Here is a 25,575-nt window from a genome sequence, read left to right as displayed (position 1 = left end):
GGTGTGGTATGGGTGTGGTATGGGTGTGGGTGTGTACACAGTGTGTGTGTGGTGTGGTATGGGTGTGGGTGTGTGGGTGTGTACACGGTGTGTGTGTGTGTGTGGTGTGGTATGGGTGTGGGTGTGTGGGTGTGTACACGGTGTGTGTGTGGTGTGGTATGGGTATGATATGGGTGTGGTGTGTGGTGTGGGTGTGTGGGTATGTACACGGTATGTGTGTGTGTGTGGGTGTGGGTGTGTGGGTATGTACACGGTATGTGTGTGTGGTGTGATGTGTGTGTGGGTGTGCATGTTTGTGTCTGTGTCTGTGTGTGTCTCCAATGAAGTCTAAGGGAATTTTTTTCTACACTATCTTTTATCCTTTCTTCAAGCCCCTTATTTTCCTTAATGCAGTTCCCTTTGAACTTACTTAAAAGTCAATTTAAAAAAAAACTTTAATAAAAGTTGACAGATATTGAAAGATGGAAGGGACTGTGACAATAAAAATCATTCAAGCCATCGATCCTTCTCATAACAGATCCAGCTCGGTCCAGCCCTACCAAGTGGGCCTCACCAGAAACAGCTGACAGCAGAGGGGGCAACCAAAAGGGAAACGTGGGTTCCCTGTCTCAGGCAGAAAATATCCCAGACAGACCACACCCAGCAAAACGACCTCCACGACTATCTACTGCCACGACAGCAACGACGAGCACTCTCCATGAAGTCACAATTTGTGAAGCATATTATGGCAAGTACTTCCCTTGTTCACTAAAACTACCTTGTAATACAGGCAAGATGGAGCTTGTCATTAATGCTATGTTGAGACGAAAGAGCAGCCTAAGAGAGGGTAAGGAGCAAAGACTTCAGAAGTGACTGAGGAAGGTGACATGTGTCTGGGCGCACCCTGTACCTCACAGAGGTCAAAGCCACTCCAGACCCTTGGGCTCTGATGCAAGGATTCTGAGAGGAATTGCAAGTCAAAGAGAGGACGGCAGAGAAGCACACACTAGGTGCTTCTGTCTTTAAACAATGCTTTAAGTTATCCGTTTTGAAAACTGCTGATTCCTTAGCATTTTTCTCTGCAAATAGATACACTTTTGCAGTATTAGGTAGAGGAAATCCACGGTTAGACAGGTGTAGAGGGAAGAGGCATCTCACCTGAGAGAGAGCTTCCATTCCATCTCCAGCCCAGAGCAAGCCTGGGGCCCCTCCACCTCCTGGTGGCAAGAATCTACTGAATTTCAGGTTCCTTTTTCTTTGGAGTGACAAACCAATACCCACAACGTGTAAGGAACACAGCAGAGTCCCATGTGCAGCTGATGGCCATAAGCAACAGTAGTAGGCACACCACCCTGGCAGGCAGAAAGGAAGCCCTTACTTATATGCTGAAACTTCAGAAGAACTGCTAGCAACAGCCCCAGCTACAAAGGGGGCAAGGAACTGCAGAGATTTCTGGCCACCTCTCTGGATGCCAGTCCATGTGTATGGTGACCTGGTGGCATCTCTCTCTGCAGAATGAAACATAGAACATGCTGGCTGTCCGCATTTCCTCCAGCAGGTGCTAACATCCATCTCCATCCATCCACATTTCCACATGTAGGAATTTCGTGCTCAGGACCTGCTCTGACACTGCTAGCAATCAAGGTTTCCATGAGAAGCTACCGTGGGGGTAGGAAAAGTACGGAGCTTTAAGGCAGAAGACAACTAGATGAGGAGTCTGGCTCCAGCACTTGCTAGCTGCATGACCTTGACCAAGTTACTCAGCTTCTCTGACACCCAATTTCCTCAACTATAAAATGAGGCTGACAACACCTTGAGGGCAGGATCGCTGGGAGCATGAGAGAGAAAATATCTGAAGCACCCAACACCCGATCCACGGCTCACACGTGGCTTCTCAGGGAATGCGAGCTGTTGCTAGAATTATTTTTCAAAAAGATTTGAGAGAAAATGTTGAATCAGCCCTAAGCGAGCAAGCTCACCTCATGAAATTCCACTTTGGATGGTCCCAACTATCAAGTGTGGTTTTCTATTTGTGCCACACTTGCTTAATCTCAGGTGACTTCAGGTGTTTCAACATAAAGCTTCGCAGCGCTCAGCTATGCCAAGTGGTATCAATTCTTTTGTTTGCATGGAAAGATTTTTCAGATGCGTGTTGGAAGTGGGCAAATGCCTGCATATGGTGGAGAAATTTATAAAATCAGGGGGGTCTCAGGCTATTCAGCATCTTTCTTCCTTTTCTTCTAAAGCCCCGGAAAGGTCTGTACTAACACCTCCTTTTCAGAGCAGTTTCTTCTCTGCAGGTTGTCCTGAGCACCTCCAGCTTCAATAAAACCTTCTTGTCTCAAGGCACTAATTTTTCTCACCTCCACAGTGACCTACTCACACTTATCACAAATAAAAATTAAAAAAAAAAAAACAGGTTGAGCCCAGTGGCTCACGTCTGTAATCCCAGCACTTTGGGAGGCCAACACAGGCAGATTGCTTGAGCTCAGGAGCTCGAGACCAGCCTGAACAACATGGCAAAAACCTATCTATACAAAAAAAAAAAACTACAAAAATTAGCCAGGCATGGTGGCACGTACGTGTGGTCCCAGCTACTCAGGAGGCTGAGGTGGGAGGATCACTTTAGCCCAGGAGGCGCAGGTTGCAGTGAGCAGAGATCATGCCACTGCACTCCAGCCTGGGTGACAGAACGAGACCTTGTCTCAAAAAAATGAACAAATAATCCAAATCCATAAATACCCAGCATGGGACTTAATAAAAACTTCTATGTATTCACGAGACAAGCTCTAGCAACAAACGAGGTCAAACGTTATTCCCAAATAGTTGGGCATGGTGGTCCTGCAGTGAAGTTATCCTAGAAATAATCATCTACGTGGGAACCTACGTGGCTTCACATTTTTGGGAAAATAACTCTATGAAATAAATGAACCGAACTTAGAACAGAACTAAACTTTCTTTTATTTATTCAGGTGGCCTAAAATTTTCTCATGTCTTACAATCATCAGAATAAACTTCAAATACTGTAAAAACTTTGAAAGCAAATTCTGATGGAGGGTACCTTCTGGATCACACATACAAGTGGCTTCCCAGCTCCGTTTTGTGATCTCCTGTGTGTATGCTTTCACCCTGGCTCCTTAGAATAAGGAGTCCTCCCTATAACTTGCCTTACTGTGCGAGTATAATTCTATATGCCATTTGAGGACAGAAGTATCCTTTAGTGAAACCCATCTTAGCTCCTTTCTCAAAGAACTGGGAGTTTTGTTCAAACTTTGACAACTCCATCTATGTAGCTACGTAATTAAATACAAAAAGCTTTACACAATCAATACAGCACCGACAGCCAAAAATGCAAACAACTCCAAAGATAACAAGAAGGCAACTAAGATGCATTCATTGAAAAAGAAAAGTTTAGGGCCAGGCGTGGTGGCTCATGCCTGTAATCCCAGCACTTTGGGAGGCCGAGGCGGGCGGATCACCTGAGATCAGGAGTTCGAGACCAGCCTGATCAACATGGTGAAATGCCATCTCTACTAAAAATACAAAAGTAGCTGTGCGTGGCTGGGTATGCCTGTAATCCCAGCTACTCGGGAGGCTGAAGCAGAAGAATCGTTTGAACCCAGGAGGTGGAGGTTGCAGTGAGTCAAGATCGTGCCATTGCACTGGAGCCTGGGCAACAAGACCGAAACTCCATCTCCAAAAAAGAAAAGACAGAAAAGAAAGAAAAAGAAAAGTGTACGACTCTGTCCTATGGTGCCTCAAACCAAAATGTTATTAGGAAAGTCAAAAAAGAACAAAATCTGAGCTTATTATTTTATTCCCAAATCTGTCTCCATCCATTGTATTTTTCAGCCGCCCAACACAGAAATATAGGTATCATTCCATCCCATCAGTTACTGTCTGTCAACATTGCCGCCTGTACATTTTTCATATAAAATCCCCCCCTGCCTCCACTGCCACTGTCCTAGTTCACATGGGACATGAAGCTCATGTTCTTACTGGTCTCCTAACCTCTAGTTTAACTCCCTCCACCCTCTTCTCCATACTGATCTTTCACAGGAAAATCTGACCATATCTTCTATCTGCTACTCTGCTGTGCAAATTTCTCAATGGTCAGTATAAAATTGGAGCTCGTTTATTTCTTTATGTATTTATTTTTGAGATGGAGTCTCACTCTGTCACCTAGGCTGGAGTGCAGCGGTGCAATCTCAGTTCACTGAAACCTCTGCCTCCTGGGTTCAAACGATTCTCCTGCCTCAGCCTCCCAGGTAGAGTAGCTGGGATCACAGGCATGTGCCACCACACTTAGTTAATTTTTGTATTTTTAGTAGAGATGAGTTTTCACCATGTTGACCAGGCTGTTCTCCAACTCCTGGCCTCAGATGACCTGCCAGCCTCAGTCTCTCAAAGTTCTGGGACTACAGGCATGAGCCACCGCGCCCGAGACTTGCTTGTTTATTTAGCACAGAGCCCTTTCCTTAGCACTTTTGACTCCCTGTCATTATTATAAACATTTATTTGCTTATAGTTGGTTTCCCCAACTGTAATGGAAGCTCCATCAGGGCTGGATAGCCAGTAACTAGAACAATGCCTGGTACATGGTTGGGAACTTGGTAAATCCTCATTCACTGAACAGCAAACATCCAGGATTCCCTGTCTAGCCTGACCTCTGACTTTACCACCGCCTGCCTCACACTTTACACTCAACAGCGCCAAAAACTGACAATTCCCAGGCCCCAGGCAGGCAGTGCTGTGAGCGTTTAAATATGTCATTCTCAGCCGGGCGCGGTGGCTCATGCCTGTAATCCCAGCACTTTGGGAGGCCGAGGCGGGCGGATCACAAGGTCGGGAGATGAAGACCATCCTGGCTAACACGGTGAAACCCCGTCTCTACTAAAAATATAAAAAAATTAGCTGGGCGTGGTGGCGGGCGGCTGTAGTCCCAGCTACTTGGGAGGCTGAGGCAAGAGAATTGCTTGAACCTGGTAGGCGGAGGCTGCAGTGAGCCAAGATCGCGTCACTGCATTCCAGCCTTGGCGACAGAGTGAAACGCCATCTCGAAAAAAAAAAAAAAATACCATTCGCTCAATCTGAGACACCTTCCTTCGACTTTTAAGTCTGAGAAATTCTCACGCATCGAGTGTCGGCTCCCGTGCTACCTGCTGTGTTCCTGCTCCTGAGAATCTCACCGGCGGACTAAAGTGCTCCCCGTCTTGCTGCTCCCCCTGCCGGTCCACAGTCGCCAGCACATCTGTGACCTCGCTGGTCTGTTCCTGTTTATAGCCAGTCTTGCCCCAGTAGGTAAGGTCAGGGACCATGACCTTCACCTTGGCTCCCCAGTACTAGCAAGATTCCTTACATAGAATAGTCACTTACATAGTCATGGAATCAATGAAAAAGTAAATAAGACAATTATGATGATAACAATAGCTAACTAATACTAGGTACACTTCTCAGTATGTGCCAAGCACTGTTCCTAGTGATTGAGATTTTATATATATACTATGTATACATATATATATTTAATAAATGAACAAATTAACAGTAAGAGTATACATCTATATGTAGTTTTAGCTTCTTTCTCACATACAAATTAAAGATCAGGATAGAATAGTCTGTAAAACCAAGATATAAATGGAGAATCGTTTCATTTCTGCTTTGCCAGATGGGTATACAGGCTCCAAATTTGTAGGGAGAAAAAAAAAACCCATCTCATCTAAAGTGATGTTTCTCCCTCCTTTTAACTTCACTTTCCCTCAGACATAAGAATAAAGGCTGCCCATGGATCTTACAAAGTTGGTCCCTAAGCCCAAGTGAACTTCAAAATAATGTGTCTGACCAAACTCTTTGTGGAAAGAATAAACTAAAAATCACTCCATGAATGAGATTTTTTTCATGACTGCTCCCTATTAAATTGGCAAATACGGCTAGACACAGTGGCTCATGCCTGTAATCCCAGCGCTTTGGGAGGCCGAGGCAGGCAGATCATGAGGTCAAGAGGTTGAGACCATCCTGGCCAACATGGTGAAACCCCGTCTCTACTAAAAATACAAAAATTAGCTGGGCATGGTGGCGTGTGCCTGTAGTCCCAGCTACTCGGGAGGCTGAGGCAGGAGACTCGCTTGAACCCAGGAGGTGGAGGTTGTAGCGAGCTAAGACCGCTTGATGACACAGCAAGACTCTGCCTCAAAAAAAAAAAAAAGCTGGCAAATACCTGGCCAGCATCTATTGCCACTCCATGTCAATCACTAACTTAACCAGAGCATTTAGTGGCTACAATTTAATGAATATATGACTTTGCACAGAGACTGAAGCATGAATGGTCAGTTTCATCTGATGGCTGCACCAATGAAGATGGAATTCTGATGCCACAGTTCCGGTTGGGGTCTATGGATGTATTCGTCTGTTCTCCCATTGCTATAAGGGAATGCCTGAGGCTGGGCAACTTACAAAAAAAGAGGTTTAACTGACTCATGGTTCTACCGGCTGTATAGGAAGCACGGCAGCAGCTGCTTGTGGGGAAACCTCAGGGAGCTTTTACTCATGGTAGAAGGCAACGCAGGAGCACGTATATTACATGGCAGGAGCAGGAAAGCATGAGGGGGGGAGGTGCTACACACTTTAAACAACCAGATCTCACAATAACTCACTCACTATCATAAAGACAGTACCAAGAGGGGATGGTGCTAACCCATTCACGAGAGCTCCGCCCCCATGATCTAATCACCTCCCACCAGGCCCCACTTCCAACACTAGGGATTACAATTCCACATGAGATTTGGTGGAGACACAGACCCAAACCATATCAATGGAGTCTGAAGGAGCATTTAGACCCAGAACCATGGGGTTCTGTTCCCAGCTTGGCCACTAACCTCAGAGGGGACCAGGAGCCAGGCCCTTAGCCCCTTTGAAAAGGCTTAGCTTCCTCTGTGTACAATGAAAGCACTAAAACCTGCCCTCCCTACCTCACAAATGTTGAGAGGGTCAAGTGCTGCAAAGTAATACACAAAAACAGGTTATCATTATTATTATTTACTGTTCCCTGGTTCTGCAACCTCAGCTGAATCAAAACTCCTCTCCTCACCTTTGCATAAACAAAGACAGAGGATTTTCACCTCTCAGCTACAGAGAATTGCAAAAATGAATGAAGCATCATTAGGGAAAATATTCTTCCCTCCAAGGCACAAAGGTGCTTTGTAAACTATTCCTATTTAACGCGGAGAGAAAAAAAAAAAAATCAACCATATTACCATTTGTCTGCCAGTTCATGCAATGCAAATAAGTCCCTTCTCGGTCAACAGAACTGAGATAAAATTTTACTGGACACAAAATACAGTAAAAATTTAACTTCCTTATTGTGCCAACAATTAGCTTCTCAATTAGCTCTCAAATACTCACTGATGTAGGCCACCGAAAGGATATATTAAAACAATAAAATTTGTTTAAGACCCAAAACATAAAAAGAAATTAGAGATCCATTTCTGTGCAATAATATAAAAATAATTCCTCCCCTGGCCCTACCCGGCACACCCCTTCCACTCTCTCCCTCTCCGCCTCTTCCCTCCACTGATACTCACCCGAGGTTCAGGTGTTTGAGTTTCTGAAGGCTGCTGATCTGTGTGGGCAGCTCTTCGATCTGGTTATTAAAAAAGTTGAGCACTTCCAAATTCTTCAGTTCTGCGATGTTGGGTGGCACCACTATGGAAACAAAAATACTGAGTGTGAATCTGGGGACGGAACTCCTAGAAAGGGACGGCAGCGGCACGTTTTGTTTTTCTTTCAAAGCAAAGATAGATTATAACTCCAAAAGGACCATCGCATTCACCTACCGGTCTTATTTATTTTGTACAGGTTTTTCATAAGCAGTCGTTCACTTCTGAGTGGCCGCTGAAATGCTTCTTTGTATCTGATTAGCTAAGTGCCTGGCATAGTTTGTTTCAGATGGACAATGACGGGGGCAACAGAGCCAAGATGCACAAAAGAGAATTTCTGTACCATAAACAGCCTATAAAAATACTGTGAAGCATACATACTTATGGTTGTCACATAGGATCTTATAAGTGCAACTGTTGTTTTTTTTTTTCCTTTCAGTTTTCTTGCATTGCCACCAGAAGTAAGATGGCGACCTCCAAATCCTTTCTGGGGTGGGGTACATTGAAGTTGCTTAAATAACCCAGTATCTGAAGGGTTGTCCTCTTAACGTTGCATTAATAACAATATAAGCTCAATTTTAAATGATGAAATATTCGACCTCCCTAGTTTCTGATTTTGGCCTCTGGAGTAATGTATCTTGATCAATAACACACACACACATACAGACACACACATACATACACATACACACACACAGAGGTTACATCAGATTAGCAACAGATCGATACACTGGTATTACATAGAAATACAAAAAGTCAACTCAGTAGCATGCCATGAATTCTAGTATGCAGATCCAAGATGAAAATCAGCCACTAGGGATCTGAAAGGTTCTTCCTTCCCTAGCATATATACACTTGAAAATACAAATGTAAAAGCCAAAGGCATCTTCATCTCAAAAGCACAAACTACAAATTGGTAGCAGAAGGAGTTTCCATAGACTGTAATTCATCTATCCCATTTGCTATTCAGTCTTTCCAGAAACATTTCTGTGGGTGATAAGCTTGGCCATGGTTCACATAAACTCTGATACCAAGACTATCCAGGTAACTAAGAACATGAACAGGGGCCTGGAGCCCAGCCCAAGAAAGTGTGATGTCTCTTATCAGTCAGTTTACTTCCTATCCCCATCTGCTTCCTCCAGGGGTGCCCCAGGAGGCCGGGAAACTAACCTGCTTCCTGCAGTCAGACCTAAACTCAGACCCAGGAGCACCCGTGATTTGAACCACCACAAAGGTGTGTGTAAAATGCCAAATGCACATCTAAAATATTTAAGCAGTTAGCCATTTCAAGAAGACTAGTTGATAACTCCCAGGGGAATAAAAGTATAAGGACAGGCACTTTGCTTATTTCTGAAATGTCTAAGGTATCGCCGGCTATTCTTTTAGAGGTAAGGCTTGGTGAAAGGTAAAAGAGATGCTTTCACTGGAAGAAGGGACTGTGAAGAATACAGATTACTCTGAACTGGGGCACATGGGCAGGGAGCAGTGGTCTAGTGAGCAGCCCCTGGGTGAGCTCCTGAAGTGGCTGTTGAGAAAAGAACAGGTTTTCATCAGGTAATCTAGACAGCTCGAAGTTCCTCCAGAACCCTCCCTCATGGATACCTGCAGGAATGCAAACGAACCCTACCTGTGCAAATGTACATTCTTTCTTAGGTGCACAGTCCATGGAACACTTCTGTGCAAATGAATGGTATTCACTGTGTGTAAGCAATTACCAAGAAAATCACCGGGGCCAGGGGCAGTGGCTCACACCTGTAACCCAGCACTTTAGGAGGCCAAGGTGGGTGGATTACCTGAGGTCAGGAGTTCAAGACTAGCCTGAGCAACATGGTGAAACCCCAACTCTACTAAAAATACAAAAATTAGCTGGGCATGGTGGCAGACGCCTGTAATCCCAGCTACTTGGGAAGCTGAGGCAGGAGAATCGCTTGAACCTGGGAGGCAGAGGTTGCAGTAAGCCAAGATCATGCCATTACACTCCAGCCTAGGTGACAAGAATGAAACTCTATCTACGGAAGAGAAGACTGGCCTGGCGCAGTAGCTCACTCCTGTAATCTCAGCACTTTGGGAGGCCGAGGCAGGCAGATCACCTGAGGTCAGGAGTTTGAGACCAGCCTGGCCGACATGGTGAAACCCCATCTCTACAAAAAGTAAATAAATAAATAAATAAATAGCTGGGCATGGTGGCAGACGCCTGTAGTCACAGCTACTCAGGAAGCTGAGGCAGGAGAATCACTTGAACCTGGGAGGCAGAGGTTGCAGTGAGCTGAGATCATGCCATTACACTCCAGCCTGGGCAACAACAGTGAAACTCTATGTCAAAAAAAAAAGAAAAGAAAAGAAAATCACCAGGTTGTGCCTTCTGGGTCATTGGGATGTCACCTTCTCCCCCGAGATCATGAAGTATATACAGTACAGCTGCCCACAGACCTCATCCCTCCCCTGTCCACCCTCCAGCTACCACTAAGCCTTCATCTGATTAGTTCGAAGACCACATTCATCTGATTAGTTTGAAGAGCAATAACGAAAGTTAGTGAAACCAGGAGAAAATGATGATCTCAATTTAGCCACAAACCAAGAATAATGCAGCCAGAATTACTGCTGTCTTCCCGAAGTTACTCTGCCAATGCAATTAAATGCTGGTCTAAAGGTATCGCCTTTTTGACAGGATGAGAGATTATTTCACTCTCCTTGCTAAATCAGTCCAATTTAAAACCACAAATTATGCTAAATGTGATTTAGGGCTTTGTTTTGTGAACGCAAACAATAACCCCATATTCAATTTACAAAACCTCTCCCAGCCTTTGGTGAGCATGTGAATTTTTTGTTTAAGACTCCATTCAAGCTAGGTGAGGAAAAAAAACAATACACAGCTAATATTCTCCCTAAATATACAGAAATTTTTTTAACCGCCAGCCACAGTGAAAATCTAAAGAAATTAACATGCAGACCCTCCTGGAAGGGATGGTATTCACTCTTTGAACCAATATTTAGAGAATGCTGATTAGGTGCACAGTGCCATACTTTGCACACACAGCATCTCAATACTCTGGGGATAAAGTAGGAGAGGCATGTTATTTAAACAAAGTAAGTTACAAAAGACACAGTATCAAAGTCAATCAACTGAAACAGGCCTAGTGCTTGGAAAATAAACTACTCGCAACCAAACTCTCCAGAAAAAATAACCCAGTTAGCAATACGAATTGTGCCATGACTAAATCCTATACATACGGGGCGGGAACAATTTTAGCTATTCCAAAAAGACCACTGCAATATTTTACCTAAATATTCTATTGGAATTTTCTAGATACCTACAGGACACATGAGCAAGAAGCATTTTAAAACCTAACAGTGTGCATCAGTATATTTCTTACGTCTTTGAAACGACCCTTTTTCATCAATCTGTCCAGCTTCTGATCTATGACCCCAGCTGACCTATGACACCAAAGGAACTAAAGAGCAACGTGGTCCCTGACCCTACAGTGCTGTGTGTGCCCTCACTCAACTCATAACCTCTCTGGGCCTCCATAAAATAAGAAGGCTGGATTATGACCATTTCCCAGGTCTCTTCCACCTCGTGTTAACATTCTAGGATTCTAAGAGGAGATGGATTATGATAATCAATGATACGGCTTTAAATAATTCAACAAATGGGGCCCTCAATTAGGAAGCTTAGTCATGTAGAACTCTGCTTCTGACAGAGAATTGAGTATCATTTTCTGCCTAGCCAAAGATGGTTGCTTTAATTTTGAGACTTCAGTTGCCAGGTTTGGGGGAACAGTCCCAAAGAACTCAGATATCCCCTGGCTCCTCAATGTCACATTTCGCTCTAGCCGCAGGGTCACAGGACTGCTGGGGATGCTCTCGTCCCAGAGCCTCTGCTGGTGTTTTGGAAAGGTGACAAGGATGTGGTCACATCACCCCAGAGACTAATCTCAAAGTTTCTTCTGGGCTTTGCAGCAGTTCCACCTAACACACCCGCCATGACCTTTTTTCCTTCAGGTCCTCCTAAACTGAAGAACCCGAATGTGATTCGAAAGTTTTGTCCATCTCATGTACCAGCCCAGACTTGGCAATTCAGCACCCCCATCTCCACCAGCACAGTTTCTGGAAGGTTCCACAAGCAGCCTAAAGTGCCCAAAGGGCTCGTTCACTTCTCCTTGGCCGGAAGCACCTCCACTTTGCCGGACAGGCTGGAGAAACCAAAGTCCATCTGTGCGAAATACTGACACCCCTTCCTGAGCAACAGTTTTACTCCTAAAAGGACATATATCTACTGTCATCAGTTATATCTGCAACAGGCATGAGCCACCCGGCACTGCACCGTTGATGCATATTCACAAAATCGACAATCAATCAGCTCAAGAATAGGCTTCCCCCAACCGGCCAGCAGCCCACAAACTGTCTGCCCTCCACAGGAAGAATCAAGATCACCTATGTTGTAACAATCGCAGTTTCAATCCTGTTGAATTGAGTAAGGAAGATTCTGCTCTATGATCTACAATTAATAATTCCACAACTAACAACTTAAAGCATTTTAGGAGTTTACACAATAATAATTAGCCGGGTATGTTCTGGGGCTGGGCTATCTGATGGACAGCCACTAGCTATATGCAGCTGTTTGAATTTAAACTTAGATTAATCAAAATTAAATAAAATGATGAATGCTACTGTTGGTCATAGCAGCCCCATTTCAAGAGCTCGACGGCCACATGTGGTGGCTAGTGGCTCCACTACTGCACGGCAGGGATACTGACTGTTTCCATCACTACAGAACGTTCTATTACACAGCCCTGCCTGATGGCAGTGGGTCTCAAACCACAGAGACATCAGAATCACCGGAGGGCTTGTTAAAACACAGATGGAGGGGTATCCCGGAGTTTCTGATTCAGTAGGTCTGGGGTAAAGCCTGAGACTCTGAATTTCCAACAACTTCCCAGGGGATGCCGATGTTGCTAGTCTGGGAACCGTATTTTGGCTCAGAAAACTTTCAATTCATTGGCAGCATCACCATTATCAATCCAACACATACATCCCTTACCCCACGCGATAATGCAGTGAGTATAATCATCAATCTGATCCAAATGAAGATGCCTCTTGAGCCTGGGGATTGATGACAAGTGAAACAAATGATACTCTAAGTAGCTAACACGTTCAACGTGGGTGCCACCATCAAACTTCTGCCTCCTCATGCAGGATTTTATGGTGAGATCAGTATTAAGATGGACAACTCTCCAGAGGAGAAAAGCCTTGAATTCCCTAGCACACTGAATTAAGTCACTCAGTGGCAAATTCATCATGACCAAGGGTAGTCACACAAAGAGATGTCACCTGGTCTACTGCTCGGCTTCAAACCACTGAGCCCTAACGGCAGGATGCTGGGTGGTACAGACAGCACCAGACAGATCAGGGTGCAGCTGATTTGGGGGCTTTTTGAGCAAAAGCATCTTGTGGCCCTTGAGGCAAAAAAACAAAGCGGTAAGGAGCGACAGACTCTGGGAGCAGCAGGCACCACGCAAAAACATAAGGACAGGAGCTCTGCCTGGGTGCAGCCCACGGGAGGGTCAGGGGTCACACTTTGGTCTTTAGAGCCATATGGTTACCAGCGACAGCCAGGTCCTCTTCAGCTCCAGAAGGGCAGCACTAGACCCTGCACCATGCTAACGCACACCCACGGCTGCCAGGAAGCCAGAAGCTGCTCCGAACACATGGCACTTTCCATCCGCACCGCAGGCATGAAATCTGGAGGTGACCTCCACCCACCATCTCCACCAAACTTCTGGGGAGTTGGGGGCTGCACTACACCCAATTGTTTTTGCAGAAGCACCAAAAGACGTTTTTAGAGCTGGTGATTCCTGAGCTAGGGCTGGCCCAGGGCATGAAAGCCAAGGGACCCAGCCTCTTGGAAAGAAGTAAACGGATAGCTCAACCTCTGCCTCCAGTGATGGGCTGTAAATTACAGCAAGGGAAGAAGAGGAGGACTTTGGGCAGATACTTCGTGTGAGGCAACTGCTGACAGCCAGGACCAGGACGGCAGGTGGCAAAGGGGCACACCCACCCTTGTGCTGCAATGGAGGCAACACTACTGTCTCGTGCCCATTTCCAGGATGCAAAAGTGCCACCCACCCTCAGGCCAAAGAGTCCCCAAACAAACCACATAGCATGAGTTACAGCAAAATGAAACCGAGTAGCGTTGCTTCTAAAAACCTGACATATTGCTATTTAAAAAAAAAAAAAAAGGTTTTTGTCTGTTGTTATAACAAATGAAAATGCCTGGGCAGATGTTCACAATGTCATATATTTCTACAGCTTTTTTTTTTTTATAGAGCATAGAAGAACAGAGGATGGTAGAGGATATTAAAATTAGCTTGTAAGATAACTTAGCATATTACATTACTACAACCAAGTTACTAGAAAAATTACTAAAAACTTCCTTGCCCCAGCATTTGATGAATATGATACCGAAAAACAAGTGCCCCCCTTTGGCCTGAATGAAGCAAGGGAGGAAAAAAACCAAATTAGCAGAAACTCGTTGAAATATGATTTGGGGCATCCATGGTCAAAGTAAAAGCACAGCCTTTTTAATCTCTAGCCATAATAACTGGAGAACATGAGTCCATTCATAGCACAGAGGTGGCATCTAGACTAATTATATACATGCCGATTCTTTCAGCAAATCATAGTTCTCAATGCCATTTTAATAGTTACACATGAAGAAGAATCTTCTCACTCTCGCGTAGGAATAATTACACTTCAGCACTTTACATGCAAAAAAAAAAAAAAAAAAAGGTCATTTGCAGTTATAGTGATTAATTACCTTTGTTTTCTGGCCCAAAACACAAGGTGGATGATAATGAACTAATTACATATGACCATAAGAGTTTGATGTTCAAAAGTATACTAATGATAACTGGCTTCACAGATTTTATGGGACTTCCCCCAAAGCAGCTATTAAAGCAGTGAATTACAGTAGTTCTAGGTTATTTAAAAACATAAAGTTTATGAAACAGTAAAGCAAATTCTCATTTAAAAGGTTCTACATGTTCCTCAAGGTAAGCATAAAATAGCAAAATATCTAAGCATCTACCCCAAGAAAGGCCAACGTCCTCCAAATATTATTGGCTTTATAAATAACAATGGTAATGTACTTTTGGTTAATAAACAACAAGTGTTTACTGAGGACCTGTGCTCCAAAGCACATGTTCAGTCTATGCTATTATGAGCCGCCTCAGGATTCTATAGCCTAAGTCATTTTAGGAAACAAAAGTATCCCCTGGCTTAACTCACCGCAACACAATGGTCCTACTCTTTCAGCAGCAATGTGAAAAATCGGTTACATGAAAATTAGAGGAAAAAAGGTATAAGCAAGTAATAAGGTCGATTTTAGAGTATAAAGCCAAACATGCAAAAATGTATGTTCCTGAGCTATAAAAAGTGTGTATGCATGACCAAACAAATTTCCTAAAAAGCTGACAAGCATGGATTTCTTCTCCTCTGGGGATATAAAAATTAGTTAATGCCTGAATCTTGTGTTAACTCCCAAAGCATCTTCAGGAGGACGTATGAACTCTGAATTCTTGCAGGAACACTGCTTCTAAATTGCACTCCAGTTCTGATGTGCTACCCCTCCAGCAAAGCCATACATCAGTAAAGAGCTTTAATTGGGGAGCTGGGAGGGAGAAGCAGCGCTGAGAGGAAAGCAAATGGCATTCAGTGGCCTGGGGAGGAAGTGACATCCAGTGAGGGGTAAGAAAAGGAAGGGCAGGAAAAATGCCCAGGAAATTCCAAAACACTGGGAAGACAGAGAAGGAGAATATGGAAAAAAACAAAAAGAAACAAAAAAAACTTCAATCCATCAGTGGAGAAAAGCAAGCTCAGTATTATAAAAGGAGTGCTCTAGGCTCTTTTAGATGAGTACATGCCTTTACTATGTATAATATAAATGAATGTATATCTACACATAAGCCTAGATTATTAACATTACAAGGTAGACAGTAAGCAAGTCACATTCTATCTCGCACGCTCTTACATGCACACAGGAAAAGCACGTTTTGCCATTAGTTTCTGTCTTCTTTTACAATTAAGAATTAATCTAGGCTGGATGCAGTGGCTCACACCTATAATCCCAGCACTTTGGGAGGCTGAGGTGGGTGGATTGCTTGAGCCCAGGAGTTTCAGACCAGCCTGGGCAACAGGGCGAAATCCCACCTCTACAAAAAATTAGCCTGGTATGGTGATGCGTGCCTGTAGTCCTAGCTACTCAGGAGGCTGAGGTGGGAAGATCACATGAGCCTGGAGGTTAAGGCTGCAGTGAGCTAAGATTGCACCACTGCACTCCAGCCTGGGCGACAAAGTAAGACCCTGTCTCAAAAATAAATAAATAAATAAATAAACAAACAACAACAACAAACACCGGAATTAATCCATCAAGAGGCCACAACTGGACTGCTTCTCTTCCTACCGGACCTTATGTTTGGGGTCACTGCATGAAGAGGGCAAGAAGGGCGGGGGGAAGGAAGAGGCCCAGGGCTAGGAAAATCCACCAAATTCACATGGGAGCTTTGATCACTCCCTGCGAACTAACACAGCTATGGCTTTTAACCTTAGGAATTCTCCCTGTTCTGCTATTGGAACAAGTAAGGATCCAGAGCCACAGGAATGCTTCGTCCATGGAGCGCCTAGATTGACCTGATGGGACGTCAAGCGCACACACATCACTTGCAGAGGTAGCAGGGGACACGGTGGAGCAGCCACTTGGAAGCCGTACAGAAAGCTCCATCGCCCCCTTGTTTTGGTCACTTAACCACTTTACACCTGTCTCCTCCACGTGATACAGAGTGGGGGGCTCAACAAACTCACTCTTTCCTCTTTCACTTCCTGCTGCAGTTATCACATAGGTGTTGTTCTTGATGGTCCCACAGGCTGTGGGGCGCCTGGTATTTCTTTCCACACAGTGCTGGTTCAGCTGGATTTGAAAAGGAGGGCTTCACAGAGAAACATGAGTATTCATCTCAACTTTCTGAAGGATAAGCCATATTCAGAGACAGGGGTAGGAACATCAGTTTTTTTAAAAAAAAACCAGGAGACTAGAACAAAGAATAGATAGGCAGGGGAAAAAAAGCGAAAGAAACAGCAAAAAAATTAGACAAAAGAAGGTTCAGACTGAAAACAGTAAAACGCAAGGTCAGTGAGATTGTTAACTGGTTATCAATTGTATTTGAGCGGTTTTGGCCTGCGATGCTGACGAACAGAAAGAAAAATGGAAATGGGAAGGGTATTCCGTTAAAAAAAAAAAAATGTGCACATGCCCACACGCACGTTCTGTTCAAGCCTGGGAGCTCCAGGATTACAAATTCTTATTTAACAAAATGTAAATTTGAGTAGAGTAATAAGGTGGCACTTTACATTTTTTAAGAAGCCATCAAGAATGAGTTCTGTGATGCATTAAAAATCATCTGAAGTTTTATACAAATCTCCAAGAAGCATCTCCTTTAAGAAAGAGCATCACTAGGCCGAGGCAGGCAGATTGCTTGAGGCCAGGAGTTCAAGACCAGCCTGGCCAATGTGGTGAAACCCGTCTCTACTAAGAACAAAACCTAGCTGGGCGTGGCAGTGCACACCTGTAGTACCAGCTACTAGGGAGGCTGAGGCAGAAGAATCGCTTGAACCTGGGAGATGGAGGTTACAGTGAGTCGAAATCACGCCACCGCATTCCAACCTGGGTGACAGAGTGAGACCCTGTCTCAAACAAACAAAAAAATAACATCACTATGTCCACACTGCATGCAAACATACTAGTGTTATCTTCATCCGATTCTGGAGTTTCTAAATCTGAGCTCCGTGGACCTATAAAGAATTCATGGATGAACACAATGGGATCCACAGGCCTCTGGTGAAACTACAACCATCACGTGCACTTCTCTACGGATCAGGGTTGTAGTTTTCGCTCTATTATTTAAAAAGATCAGTGACTTACGAAAAGTTACGAAGGCTGGGCACAGGGGCTCACAGTGGCCTATATTTCCGGTACTTTTGGAGGCCAAGGCAGGAGGACCACTTGAGGCCAGGAGTTTGAGTCCAGCCTGGGCAAATTAGCCAGGCGTGGTGGTGCACATCCATCTAGGAGGTTCGCTTGAGCCCAGGAGTTTCAGGTTACAGCGAGTTAGGATTGTGCCACTGTACTCCAGCCTGGGTGATAAAAACACTACCTCTAAAAAATAAAAACATAAAAAGAGATGCTCTACAAGAATGTAAGAATGTATGTACCTAAGTATCGCACCTCTTAGTATATCTCCTCTATCATTCTGCACACATACTCCCATGCACACACACACCAAGTGATTTAGGAGAGAGCGCATCAACTGAAAATCTATGTAGAATATTTTGCTGTTAAATCAGTTCTGTTTGATAGACATTCTATCATCAATAGCAAAAGAAACCTTTTTCAGGAGCAGCCCCACACATGGGCTAATTATGAGTTGGAAAGTGACAGGCTTACACTCCCCCGTCTTATTTTCTCCACAGCCTGCCACCGTGCTCAAGTTCTCACGATTGGGGTGGTTCCATTTAAAAATATATTGTGGAGGAATTCACATGTTAGCTAGCTTCCACTTAGCACAGAACAGGACCTCAAGAAAAAGGATTCTGGAACAGGTACATTTTGGTTGGTAGGCCTGACAACAAAGAGAACAGGGGTAGGGGGTGGCCACAGTCTACAAGCTGAGGACAGATAAGATGCCATTGGGAGGACATTTCTTCGACTTCATTCGCTGGCCTTGGCCACACTGGTCCCGGGTCCGTGGGTCAACAGACCCTCCCATAGGATGATCTCAGGCGCTCACTCAATAAAGCCAAAAACAGCAACGCATGCCCAACTGCCAGTCATTTTTTCATGGTAACCTGACTACCGGTACCATCAGAGAGACACTGTTTAATTAATAGCTGTTGGATTCAAAGACACTATGCAAATTTTTTTTTTAGCTCTCATCTTTTAATGATGGCACAGAAGTGAACTGATAAATGTGCAGTAATTTAAAAAATAAGTTATTGATCAAAGCCTCTGTATTATAAATACATTTACACCCTGTTAAAATGCAAACAGCAAGTTGTTTTGATATTGTCACAAGATAAATTCATGACACAGAGACCATTTATTTTACATATTCCCCCCTCATGGTTTAATTTCATACAAGCCATGCACAAGAACTTTTGCATAAAGCAAGACAAATAATCTATGAAGGATGGAATAACTACAGACTCAAGAACAGCAAGGTCTGAGAAGAGCGGTGAAGGTCACCCTCAGGAATTCAGACAGTTAGTTCTTCTCAATCATCCCAACAATCTATTATGTCTGTATAAAAAGGTTTCAATGTATTACGCTGTTTAAAAACTGCTAAATTTTCTTCATTAAAATTGGATCTACAGATTTTAAGAATGCAGCATTTTCATGTGAAATATACTGCTTAATTTGTTTATAATGACTTATGGTAGATAAAATATACATCTGCATAAAATTTAAAAGTATTATGTTCTATGTATTTAGAATACTATCTTTGATAAATAAATTATTGAAACCACCAAAGAAGGTATCTTAGTATTTCTTGTTTGCTATAATTCGTACATAAGCGATAACTAATAGGAAATAGTGTATATTTTTTAAAAACCCATATTTTGCCATAAAACTTAGGTTTACTACCTGCCTAGCCATTTCCGATGCATTAAATGATGAGATATGATCACAGTGAAGATCCGAAATTGTAGGCAAAACTGCCAATCTCTCAGGAAAAGGCTTTACATGGCAGTTAAAAGTTCAAAGTATAAAACTAAACAATTACATTCAGAGACCCCCTTTTGAAAGGTTTTACATAGATGTCAGCTCCTCAATGTTTGCACAGAGCAAAAAGATATCCTTGGTTATTTCTTGCACAAAATGATGAATGTCTAATCCTCAACACAGAGGGGTCACAAACTTTGAAAAAAAACCTATTGTCATATTTAAGGTGCTTGCAAGGTTTACATATGGGTTTTGTTGTTGGAATAAAACTATTTTTAAAACTTAAGGAAAACTTCACTTAAAAAAGTAAGGCCCAGAGCTTGGTTTATCACTGGTACAGAACGCAATTCATTTCCTGATGCACATTCATTTCATATTCTCCCCAACACAATGGAATTGGGCAGTCTATGAATCAGCATAAATATGCACAAAATACACATTTTCCTGATTTTTATAGTTATTTTTGAATTAAAATCTGGTTACATACATAAATACTTCAAACTTTCTTCTGCAGGTTAAAAAAAAAAAAAAAAAAAACTCGTATATGCCCAATACAAAATACTACGTAAAGCAGTATAATTCTTTCAATGTAAGAATATTGGAGGGAAAAAAATGTTTCTAATTTGAGAAAGTAGCCATAATAAACACCAAATAATGACACGTGAAACTGAATATGCTCATGGTAGGAGAAAAACAAAAAACACAGCACACCTCCTTCTATAAGGATTTACCTTAAACATGGTAAAAACTGCACTGTGTAAGCAGCAATAGCAACACGCCCTGTGGTGCAGGGCCGGACAGCCTGCAAAAAATTTATTCTGACAACAAAGTTGGTTTCTGATCTTTAGGTACAAAACCTGGAGGAGACATATGTGTCTCAACAGTGACCTCTAGTGGACAAGTCTTAAAATGGTTGTCCCCAAAAGAAACTCCTTTTTAAAAACAAAAAAAACAGTAGGAAAGCATTTACAAAGCTCACACTTTCAAATACCATAAAACCTGGGAATTGGATTAAGGAGCAGACTAAAAAAGACTCAGCCGACAGTGGCTTGAAAGGGAGGGTAACCCCAGAGGCCAGGGGCAGGAAGGAAAAGCAAAGAAACACAGGAAGATGACCTTTGGCAACACTGCTGCCTTCCCACGCATCTGAGTGGTCATGATACCAGTTTCCCTGGCTGCGAGTCCTTTGTGTGCCTGAGTAACACACATCACAGCCCATCATTCCTTGGCTCTAGGATTGTAAAGATGAGACGGCCATCATTTACTGGACATAAGGTCATATATCTTTTTTTTTTTTTTTTTTTTTGAGCTAAGATCTTGCTCTGTCACCCAGGTTGGAGTGCAGTAGTATAATCATAGCTCACTGCAGCCTCAAACTCCTGGGCTGAAGTGGTCCTCCCATTACAGCCTCCAGAGTAACTGGGACTACACGGGTGCACCACCATGCCTGGCTCATTTTTTAAGAGACAGGATCTTGCTGTGTTGCCCAGGCTGAAGGTCATGTATCTTTAGAGCATTCATGCTCTACCATGTTTGAAATGAGCACATAATGAGTAAGAAACTGAAGTCTGTGATGGCCGCATCTACTCAAGTCCCCACACCAGTTAATCCCAAAGAAACCGTCTGGTCCCAGTGTTCCCCACTTTCTCTCCAGCCAGCGGTTTCCTCTCTGCCCTTCCCTGTCATTCACAGACCTCCTGGGAGCAGTGAACACTCGGTTTATACAGGGAAGCCACTAAGTGCCCAGCCACAGGCATTCAGGAAGAATATGAAATGATCCCTGCTTCCACAAAAGCTTACCATCTATTTGGACAGAGAGAAAAAACACAAAGCAAGAGAAGGACAGGGAATGCCATGCTGGAGTTAAAGAGTCTACATGCAAGAGAGTTTGGGGAGGAAAGGCTTCAAATGGGCCAGAGCAGCCAGGGGGCCCCAGGGAGAGGATGGGGAGAGGCTGGTAGAGAAGAGGAGAGAGGACAAGAGGCAAGCAGGAGTAGACCCTGGGCCCAGAGGCAGGGCTACCGGGGGACAGAAGATGATAGATCTTCCTAGAGCAGCATATGAAGAGGAGAGGCTGGCATGGGATGTGGGGCAGATTAGAGCAGTTTCTGAAAGGCAGAGAGAGAGAGCAGGTGCACAAGAGCGAGCCAGCCTTCTGCCAGGTGCGTACTACATCACAGGCAGGTGCTCAAAGAAAGCAGTGTTTCCAAAAGGATCTTTAACCTGAAACTCTTCCCATTGGGCCAGGATGGCTTTGCATTCTGACTTTGCCAATGACTTTGTTGCATTCAAAGTCAGTACCTGCCCATTCATAGCAAAAAGACGGAAGAAAAAAATTCACTTGCAACTATTCTTCCTGTCTCCTTAAATATATCATGCATATGGACACATCTAGGAAAGCTGCTACAGACAGATTAATTCCCCCGCTGACTTCAAAAACCCATCAATGCTGCCCCAAGCCCCCAGGTTTAAATTTAAATAGTGTCACCATAACAGTCTTGAAGCATTAGCAGCAATTAGCTTGACAATACATAAATATTTTTATGAACTGCAGTATTTAAAAGTTCAGGAATTTCTGCTCCCAAATTCTTGAGGAATTTCAGAATCACAGATGACACTTTCAGCTTCCTTGTGGCCTCACTTTTACTGCCCTGGGTGGACCTGTCAAGGCCAAAACCACTGGCAAGAAAAGGGAAGTCAACCCCGTGCCACACTGTTTCAATAACCCTGCAGATCTTGTCAGTGGAGTCAACAGTGTCCCCAAATCAATGTCCCGGTTTGAGTAAACCATTCATTCCTTCCATGAGCACATAAGTGGAAATGTCAGAGAATGGTGTAATTGGCATACTAAGAGAAAAACACGAATAGTTTTGCAAGATAAAAGCAGTGCCGGGTGAGGGGGTTGGGGAGTTATCTTTTGAGTCCCTGCGGTTTTAATGTGGCGTTGTCAGCTGGTCCCTATTAAAAACAACAGAAAGTGAAAGACACTGATTACCATAAAAAGTGACAGCAGGGTGTGCCTAGCCACTTACATTTAATGCATATTTATATTTCCATCAAATGGACATATTTACTATAAACACTTGAAAAACCATAGCAAAGTCATTCATTTAAATGCCAGAAAAATAGTAAAGGATGCAAATTTGACCTTACTGAAACAGATCGGGTGTCACTGATACTACTCAGGATGGCTTGAAACAGAATTTACCAAGACCATTAATTAGAGTTTACTGGATTAGGTCAAGAGTGTCTCAAATGGAGTGAAGAAAAGGGAAAAAAAAACTGGCAACGCAGAAATATAAAGTTTGGATTCTTTCACAGTCAGTCTCCTGAATGGCCAACACAATGTAACTCCACATATAAATATGCCCCTCGAAATTAATCTAATACTATAATGCCTGGAGGAAGAAACTGATCCATTGACCCCTGTAAAAAGAAATAAATTACAATGATCTGCAAGATGTTTTCAAAGAAGAGATCAATGAATGATTTAATAGAAATAAAGGTTTTGCTTTCTTTCTGTTGGGGACAGGGTCTCCCTCTGTCGCCCAGGCTGCAGTGCAGTGTCATCACCTGGTTCATTGTAGCCTCGACCTACTGGGGTCAGCCTCTTGAGTAGCTGGGACCACTGGTGCACCCACCATGTCCAGCTAATTTTTTGATTTTTGGTAGAGATGGAGGCCTCGGTATGTTGCCTTGGCTGATCTCAAACTCCTAGGTTCAAACAATTCTCCTACGTCAGCCTTCCTAAGTGCTGGGATTACAGGCACGAGTCACTGATCCTGGCCAATTTTGCTTTCTTGTGTAAACTGGTTTGCACAAGATAAGCGAAACAAGATATCATTGTTATAACAACGATAAGCTTAGCAATTAAGAAATACTTTAATAAACTACACAATAGAGCATGTCAGTTATTACTGCTCACAAATCTTGGGGGATTTAGGAATCATGTGGCCCACCCTTCAAAACAAACCACGAATCCCTTCTGAACTGAGAATCGGGTCTCTGTGGACCACGGGACCATTTCCCAGAAAAACGATGAAACCGGCAATAAATTACCTGTTACAACAATGACCACACAAGATTTATAGGTCTCACTTTTGGCTTCTGTGGCCACCACTACTGAAGTGGACAACTGTGTCATCACTCTGCCTTTGCCTTACAAATACGTGCTTGGGCTAACAACGAACTAATCCGCTTGTTTCCTGCGCATGAGGGGACCTCGCTGCCGCTCTTAATTCTCAATAATCAACAGCTCTGTGCTTCAGGCTGTATATAACACACATACACACATAAATTCATGACATAAATCCCTCAACATGACATTCTGCTCCATTTCACTGGACTCGGAAAGCTCCTTAACAAATTCTTGCCACATGATTAGAAAATCATTCAAGTCTGCAGGAAAAATGGCAAGCAATGAGAACTGACAGTCAATTAGGAACGGGAAAGGAGCGTGGGTCCCTGCCATTAAAATCTTTAAAGCCAGTGCTGTATCAAGAAAATGGCCCATGATGCACACAAGACATTCATACAAAAACAGGCATTCATCCTACTGTATGCTAAGCAGGTACTTCTACTGTGGGGCTCTACGGATGCCCAGCAGAATTTTTCTTTTGGGGAAGCCAGACTCAAAAATTTAAAAAAATACAGATGTAAAGGTCTATCATGTATACAATTTTGCATCTTTTCCCCCATCAAGCAGGGATGGAAAGTGTACTGAACAGTTCAACCTTTTCCTTTTGAGGAGGAAATATAAATGAAAACGAAGAACTCGTTCTAATCATTTCAAGTTTTCAATGCTTTCAAGTCAGTTTTTCTCCTGAAATGCTCACCAATGGTTTGGCAGTTCAGGTCACCACAGCATTTACTATCTCTGAACGGAACCACTTAGAGAAACAATGCCATTTTTTTCCTCTTTGGTTTATAAACATGATAAGAAAGAATCTTCAGGCCAGGCGCCATGGCTCATGCCTGTAATCCCAGCACTTGGGAGGCCAAGGCAGGAAGATCACTTGAGCCCAGGAGTTCAAGACCAACCTGGGTAACACAGTGAGACCCTGTCTCAAAAAGAAAGAAAAGAAAAGAAAAGAATTTTCAAAGTAGAGCTAACTACAAAAGGACAAAATACAACACAACAATATTCTCATCTTCGTGTCACCAAAATAAGGTTTCTGCAAACAATCATTTGTCATTAGTTTCTTCCAAGGAAACAATAACAGACTCAGCAGTGCCATAGGATTACCTAAATGTCAGAAACTGTAAAAAAAGAGAAACATCACTTACTTGTTAACTTGTTATGGCTGAGGACCAGTTGTGTGATATGGGATAAGGTAACTAAAAAGAAAAAAAAAAGTCAAGTCAGTAAATGTATTGCTGTATTCGGATTCTACCTGTACTCCTACAAAGCAAACGGCAAAGTTATTTTCACAGGTTGAAGCATTATCACTCACCAAAATAGAAACTAGGATTCATGGAATACGATCTGTTCAATGTTAAACCAAAGGAAGAAAAGGCACCCAACTAACGGTGCAATTAGCACAGCAAGTTAGAGCTAATGAGATTAATGTCACAGAATCCAACATGACAAGGGTCAGTTAGCTCTGTGTGGTGCCCCGGCCTGCTTGCCTAGCCGTTAGTGATTCATCTCAATTATCTGTGCCGGGCAGAAAGACCAGCCAAGGGGATAGAGGTGCACAGGGGCCTTACTTGTGCTAAAAAATTTTAATTATTTTTTTTTGACGACACTTCATCCAAACAGAAACTTATCTAGCAGAAGGCCACCAGTGTTACTGTTTCATCTATGTTCGGTGCCCATCCAGAAATTCCCCTCCATGCTATCAGATGAGCGGAGTTAAAACCCTTCACAATTTCTTCTAAACATATTTTGGTTGACATTTTGAAGCACTGATTTGAAATGCAGATTGCTCTCCAGCTTCAAACATTATCATGGCGGTTTAATCTGCTCAGTAAGATTAGGTTTGCTTAAAGAATGGTTTTTCTAACTATAAATAAAGAAAATATATACACAGCCACAAAAGTAAAAGAGAGAAATGATCTGCCCTCTAGTCTGGGGTCTAAAATTTTACTGCATGTGTCAGCATTTACACACATATGCGTATACACGTGTGTGTGTGTGTAAATTTTTCCAATTTTTTTTTTTTTTTTTTT

At 43.1% G+C, this 25,575-nt stretch overlaps 1 protein-coding gene across 2 annotated transcripts in view; it reads right to left on the bottom strand.

Moving 5' to 3' along the window:
- Positions 1-25,575, bottom strand: part of RSU1 (Ras suppressor protein 1) — a 254,842-nt gene that overhangs the window by 178,693 nt on the left and 50,574 nt on the right. For both annotated transcript variants that reach the window (XM_011968103.1, XM_011968104.1), the window contains 2 exons: positions 24,691-24,741; positions 7,557-7,677 (listed from right to left, as the gene is read on the bottom strand). In XM_011968103.1, the coding sequence (XP_011823493.1) occupies positions 7,557-7,677; positions 24,691-24,741 (172 nt within the window). The remainder of the gene's footprint in view (positions 1-7,556; positions 7,678-24,690; positions 24,742-25,575) is intronic.

The sequence above is a fragment of the Mandrillus leucophaeus genome, unplaced genomic scaffold, assembly GCF_000951045.1.
Source record: "Mandrillus leucophaeus isolate KB7577 unplaced genomic scaffold, Mleu.le_1.0 Scaffold83, whole genome shotgun sequence".
NCBI classification, from domain to species: domain Eukaryota; kingdom Metazoa; phylum Chordata; class Mammalia; order Primates; family Cercopithecidae; genus Mandrillus; species Mandrillus leucophaeus.
This window is presented reverse-complemented; position numbering and strand designations above follow the sequence as displayed.